Consider the following 6,946-nt stretch of genomic DNA (forward strand, 5'->3'; position numbering starts at 1 on the left):
ACCCTTGACATTTGATGTCTGGCCCATGTCTGTGTCAGTCGCACCTCTTCCATTCCACTGTAGTTGTAGCAATTCCCCGTTGCTAAGGGTGTTAGCCAGAGGTACACGTGATGATGCAATGGCTTCATCAGCTAATGAACGGCGGCTGGATGACAATTCGAATTCCGTGACCTGCCTGTTACACGTATTGGACAGACTTGTAACGGACAAACATGAAGAATCAAACGAGACAGCAGCCGTCGCTGTGTCAAGATTATCTGCCAAGCTGTTGGCCTGTAGATTTGATTGTGCACTTCTGCTAGAGCAGGCCTTGCTGTGTCTTGCAAGAGCGTTGAAGCCCGTGAAAGCGCACCTAGAAACGTACAGCTTATCACAAAAAGGGCATGGTTCCAATGAATGACGTAATCGAAAGTCCTCCGGTATTGTACTGGCTTCATGATTCTTTCGAATGTGCTCAAAAACCCGTTGGCGTTCGCCATGACGATATCTCTTGACAGGACAATCAACGATCGGACAACAAATTGAGTTTGAAGACTGCATTAGCAGCACGACTACGAGGAGAAAACCAGAGAAAATCAAACCAGTAAATCTGTAACTCATTGGGTAAAGCCCCCACTACAGCGTACAAGGACTCTGCACCATTATCCGGGCTCTCTCTCTCTCTCTCTCTCTCTCTCTCTCTCATGACATTATTACCTGCAGACTGTTGCTGCAAAGAAAAAGACTGTCCGACGAAAGGGGCGTTACCTTGACTCAATGAGCGTGCGCTATCTCTCCTGGAGAGTAGCAAACAGAGACAGTGATAGTGTTGTTGTGTTAGCTAGTCACCTATAAACCTATCTCAGGTGCGAAGTTGCAGAATTCTCTTTGCGTTTTTATGGGGACGTCGTGTCCGATGACTGATAGTGGTGTCCGATGAACGGGGCCGCAGAGAAGGATCATGTTTACCGTCCTAGCATAACTGTTTCAAGCCTTTGGATGTCCCGCGTCTGGAATCACAGTCTTTACTAATCCTTCTTACTGTGGTCTTTAACAAAGCTCAGTCTTACTTCGTTTACTTCTTGCATGGCTGTCCGATCATTGATGGTGTCCGATAACAGGGGCGTCGCTCTATCATTCATCGGACACGACCTTGCTATGAAACAACGCAAAGGCAATTCTGCAACTCCGCACCAGATATAGGGTTATTGCTAACTAGCTAATACAACAACACTATCACTGTCTCCGTTTGCTACTGTACTCTCCAGGAGAGATAGCGCATGCTCATTGAGCGTGATAACGCCCCTTTCGAGGAACAGTCGTTTTTGTCTTTGCAGCAGCAGTCTGCAGGTAATAACAAAAGAGAGTGAGAAGGAAATATGGTGTGACCTCAAATTCGTGTGACCTATACTTGACTCAGCACGGTTATTAACGGAAATTGCTGAATTTTGTATGCTGACAAGATCACTCTGTTGGCATCTACCAGACCTCTGGTAATGTCTAGTCTTCCCAGCGTAAGAATTCGAACTCCTGAGTCTTTTACAACTGCATGCATAGGCTTGATGCAAAGGGATGTAGTAAAAGATTTATGTCATCCATGTTCAAGCATTGTGGTGAGCATATTCTCCCAATTCGCACAGAAACAGCTCGTGCTTTCCTCTCAAGGCGCCTACATTGTTATTTGGCTCTGAATAGGACGTATGCAGGTGTTTTTATCTCAGTTTGATATCTACCATTGCTTGACCTTGCACCGTCACGACGTACAGCACGTCATCGTTGGTACAACGAGTTGTACTATCAGAGCAGCTATAACCTTCACCCCTGCTTTTCCTAGGTAAAGTTGAACTTCAAGTCCTTGTAAACGCTACGCGAAGATTTTCTTTGCAAAGGGTAAGAAAGAGCATTTTAGCACTTTCATCGTGCCCTCTGATCGGTTTCGGCTGTCATCTTCTTTGTTGAACGGCTAGTACGCACAAACGACATCTTTCACAAGTCGTAGTAGGGGCGTGGTTGTATGAGAAATGACTCAGGATCTCCGTCAAGCACTCTAGGCGAGCGTTCTGCGTTCTGCAGTGTTTCCCATAACTGAATTTAGTCAACTGCAGTCATTTGAAACATAGAACTGTTGCCGCAAGGTAGTAAAGGCAAGAAAATGGGTGTTTGACGATTAGGGCCGTTACCACGAGCGTTTCACTGACTGTAACTGTTACAGATCTTAGCTGACATGCAGGGTAACAACAACATTTGTAGGTAAAAAGTTTTTGATGAGCGATACATAAGTAACTAGGCTGAAAGATGCGTGTGCAAAATTTAAACGCTATTTTCCGGTGAACGATGCGTTTGTTTGATGAACGGGGTATGCAAGGCTTCGCGCAGTTTTCAATCTCACTCTAAGCAGAGAAGAGGTACAATGCTCTCTTTTCGTCTGCTGAATTACAAGTTGGATACCTAGTTCAGTTCAAAATCGGATAACTGACAACGCGCGTTCGCAATATGATGGTGTCCGAGGAATGGGGTTGCTTTCTGCATGACCCGAATCTACTGCTAAAAACCAAATGCGATAAATAAAAGGCACATTACAGTGTAGTTTTCTTATAGAAATCTTACTTTTAAAAATCTAAAAATTATTTTTTTCAGGGTATGTAAACCATTAGAACTATTGTATAAAAATTAAATTATTTTTGATTTTTGTATGTCAGTGGACCTTTAAAATATATTATCTTTCTATATAACATAACGTAAATTCGAGGTCTTTGATCAAATAGTAAATATACATTGTAAAAAGTATTCTGTCCAAAGCCTCACGTGCCGGACTGCTTCAGCAGATTCTGACATATTATTGCTGTATATTAAGTAAATATGGTATTAAGATTGATATATAAAATACTAAAGTTTTGAATTTATTTAGAAATTCAATGTCCACCTCTTAGCGATCCCGAACATGGTACAGTACAGTTGAGCTCAGAACAAAGGTTTGTAAATGATACGGCAGTTTACAGCTGTCATTCCGGCTATGACCTAAATATGGATAAAAAGATTCAAATATTTACTCGAATTTGCTTACAACACGATAACCCTCACGAATGCAAAGGAACGTGGAGCGAAAAACAGCCATGTTGTATACGTACGTCCTGTTTGTGTTAATCTTGTGACACTAATAACAAACTTGTATTACAATAGCAAGGTCATGTCCGGATCCTAACAATCCTAATTTCACACATGGAATCATAGAGGGAAAAGCCTATTTCTATCCCGAAACAATCTTCCTAAATTGCAGTGAAGGTCACGAGATCGTCGGCGGAAGATCCTATTTTCAGTGCAATCAAACTGGCCAGTGGCATGAAATATCAAAACCCAGTGACGAGGCAGCACAACAAGCCAATGAGAGAATCAACTCAGAACGTGAGAAAGTAAAATCCTGCGTATGGCCAAAGTCAAATTCAATCAAAACAAGGCACTTTCCCACCAACATAAGACAATTTCCTACCTGCCAACGTAAGAATATAACAATTACGTATTAAGTTAGTATGTATATTGAGTGCATTGCACCTTCTAGCTAAAGATTGTGGAAAACCTTTTGTTGCCAGTAACTGTACTCTGGTGTCAACGATCTTCCATTATCCACACAAAGTGATGTTTGCCCGCAACTATGGATACTGCGTTGTTGGCAGTAATATCTCTCAATGCAATTCACAAGGACTTTGGTCAAAAGCGTCACCAAGCTGTGAACGTAAGATATAGTTTTTGATTGATTAAGCAAACAGTTTTAATAACATTTGGAAATTGGCGCAAACAGATTGCTTCTGACTGAACAGAAGCAAATATTATGTGATTTGGACTAACGCGCGCAAATAGGCGTAATTAACTTTGAAACTATGCTCGTCCAAGAGATTAGTTTTTCAAAATTGACGAGTCAAATATCATAATAAATTAGCTAAATCGTTATCATAAACTGAAAAAATGACTTCAGTAATTTATTTTGAGTACGTAATTATATGTCATGGCTAGGAAATTTTCCTTCTTTTAATATATTAGTTAGATCATAACCCTGAGCATTATAGACGCTCTAGAAAGCCACTGATATGCTTGAATCAAAAATTAGTATAAATTTTTATATGGTAGTTCTCAAGGCGCACACATACCAGAAAAACTAATTTTAGATTTTTAAAAGTACTTTTTCTATAATATAATTCCACCGTAATGTGCTTCTGGGTTATCGCATACGGTTTCGAGAACCAGATTTGGGGCGTGTACATATGACAGGCGAAGTGAGAACGAAAGTCGTGTTAGCGCAAGTGGAATAGGTAACGCACAAGACTCGAAAGTGTACTACGGTTAGAATGGTAAGTTCACGTGTAGCAGCTGCGCGCTACAGCACGGTGAAAGTTGTGAGGCTTTTTCAGTTTCCGAAGACCACGAACAAAGACGAAAGTGGGCGGAACAACAGACAAACGAGAGATCGCTGGGAAGCCCAAAGTGATTCTTACGTCTTGTATAGTCGTTATTTCGAAGCAGACTGCTTTGAAGATGATCCACGATTGTGCTTCGCAATTTAGTTAAGGCTACCTGGACCCGAAATTGAGACGAATACCGTGCATACTGATTAAGACAGTGCAAGGGCTAAGCAGTTGGAAAACCAAAAAAGATGAGATTGGCATACGAAAACCGTGAAAGAAAGACAGTAGGTTGTATTTAGATTTTACAGAAGTGTACATGTAGTGATGTATTAATTAGATTGATCTAGTTCATGAGTCACTGAAAAATTTGTGTAGTGGGACAGAATCTTCGAAATGCTGACAAGAGGCATGACAAACAGATCTTTCTAATTGATATTAAGAAATATATTTGTATAGCTCCTGTGCAGAACAGAAATCCATTGTTGAAGTTATTGTTGGTAGAATTAATTTGTATTGTTTCTCATGAATTGGAGGAGAATCAGTTCTAGGCAATGCCATAGTCCTGCTGTCTGCAGTCTTCAAAACCCACACATTTAGGCAGATGCCAAAGAATCCTGGATGTTCAGTGATGCAGTTTTGTCAAGTATGCCCTGGCAACACACACAATGATGACCAGAAGTCAGCAACAACAACTACATGTAGTTGTACACCTAAACAAAATTCGACTACATGACTTGTAATATCAGCCTAAACTGTATAATATCACGATAAATCTAGTAGTCGTTCGCTTTGCTCGTCTTCGGGTGCTACAAGCGATGGCGTCTCAGTGGCGACAGGTTCAAAGCTGGACAGACCCACCTTTTCTACGGCTTCACTTTCGTCGTCTCCCAAGCCATTCTCCACATCACCAGTATCCACTCCATACGATAATGAAGGTTCTACGCACACAGACTATTCCAAACCGTCATGCAACGACGATTCCTGAGGCTGACGTAACCGTAACTATGGTGTTTTTGCCGCTAACGATTGTACCTCGTGAAGAATATGATAGCGCAAAGTTTTCTTGAGATCACCGACGTCTTCATCACTAGAGAAATCCGCTTGCTCTGTCGCGTTCACTGCCTGAGCTATTCAGCGAAACGTTATGCGCTACGCGACATCCGTTCTCACTTTTACGTCATATGTAGAGCACCGCCCCTGTTATAGGACACTATCAATCATCGGACAGCCACAAGATGTAGACGGAGTAAGACTGAGATTTGCTGAAGCCCACCGTAAGAAGGATTAGTAAAAACTGTGATTGTAGACGCGGGAAATCCAATCGATTCAAACGGTTATGCTAGGACGGTAAACATGATCCTTTTCTGCGATACCGTTTATCAGATACCACTATCATTCATCGGACACGACCTTCCCATGAAACAACGTAAAGGCAATTCTGCAACTTCGCATCAGATATATATATATATATATATATATATATATATATATATATATATATATATATAGGGTAATTGCTAACTAGCTAATAAAACAACACTATCACTGTCTCCGTTTGCTACTGTACTCTCCAGGAAAGATAGCGCATGCTCATTGAGCGTGATAACGCCCCTTTCGACGGACAGTCGTTTTTGTTTTTGCAGCAGCAGTCTGCGGGTAATAACGTCATGAAAGAGAGTGAGAAGGAAATATGGTGTGACCCCAAATTCGTGTGACCTATATTTGACTCAGTACGGTTATTAACCGAAATTGCTGAATTTTGTATGCTGACACGATCACTCTGTTGGCATCTACCAGACCTCTGGTAATGCCTAATCTTCCAAGCGTAAGAATTGCAACTCCTGAGTTTTGTACAACTGCATGCATAGGCATGATGCACAGGGATGTAGTAAAAGATTCATGTCATCCATGTTCGAGCATTGTGGTGAGCACATTCTCCCAATTCGCACAGGAACAGCTCGTGCTTTCCTCTCAAGGCGCCTAAATTGATATTTGGCTCTGAATAGGACGTATGCAGGTGTTTCTATCCCATTTTGATATCTACCATTGCTTGACCTTGCAGAGTCACGACGTGCAGCACGTCATCGTTGGTACAACGAGTTGTACTAAACGCAAAAACTTTGTTTACTATCAGAGCAGCTAGAACCTTCACCCCTGCTTCTCCTAGGTAAAGTTGAACTAGATTACGCTAAGTCCTTGTAAACGCTACGCAATGACTTTCAAAGGTTAAAAAAGAGCGGTTTAGCACTTCAATCGTGCCCTCTCATCGGTTTTGGTTGTAGCCTTCTTTGTTGAACGGCTAGTTCGTTCAAGCGACATCTTTTACACGTTCTAGTAGGGCGTGGTTGTATGAGAAATGACTCAGAATTGCCGTCAAGCACTTTACGCGAGCGTTCTGCGTTCTGCGGCGTTTCAGATAACTGAATTTAGTCAACTGCTGTCATTTGAAACCTAGAGCTGTTGACGAGAATGTAGGAAGGCAAGACAACGGGTGTCCGACAACGTGGGCCGTTACCACGGGCGTTTCACTGACTGTAACTCGTAATTACAGATCTTGGCTGACATGCACG

General features: G+C 41.8%; 2 protein-coding genes across 2 annotated transcripts in view; one reads left to right on the top strand and one right to left on the bottom strand.

Moving 5' to 3' along the window:
• The window catches only part of LOC134198242 (uncharacterized), a 2,484-nt gene extending 1,884 nt beyond the window's left edge, over positions 1-600 (bottom strand). Inside the window, exon 1 of the mRNA XM_062667600.1 lies at positions 1-600. This exon is cut by the window's left edge and continues 1,884 nt beyond it. Coding sequence (XP_062523584.1) covers positions 1-600 — 600 coding nt within the window.
• LOC134176505 (sushi, von Willebrand factor type A, EGF and pentraxin domain-containing protein 1-like) overlaps positions 1-3,720 on the top strand; it is a gene marked incomplete at its 5' end in the record, with an annotated part of 13,368 nt that extends 9,648 nt beyond the window's left edge. The window contains 3 exons of the mRNA XM_062643172.1: positions 2,888-3,103; positions 3,160-3,474; positions 3,536-3,720. Coding sequence (XP_062499156.1) covers positions 2,888-3,103; positions 3,160-3,474; positions 3,536-3,720 — 716 coding nt within the window. The remainder of the gene's footprint in view (positions 1-2,887; positions 3,104-3,159; positions 3,475-3,535) is intronic.
• Between the last annotated feature and the right edge of the window lie 3,226 nt (positions 3,721-6,946).

This window comes from Corticium candelabrum, chromosome 2 (assembly GCF_963422355.1).
Source record: "Corticium candelabrum chromosome 2, ooCorCand1.1, whole genome shotgun sequence".
Classification (NCBI taxonomy): Eukaryota; Metazoa; Porifera; class Homoscleromorpha; order Homosclerophorida; family Plakinidae; genus Corticium; species Corticium candelabrum.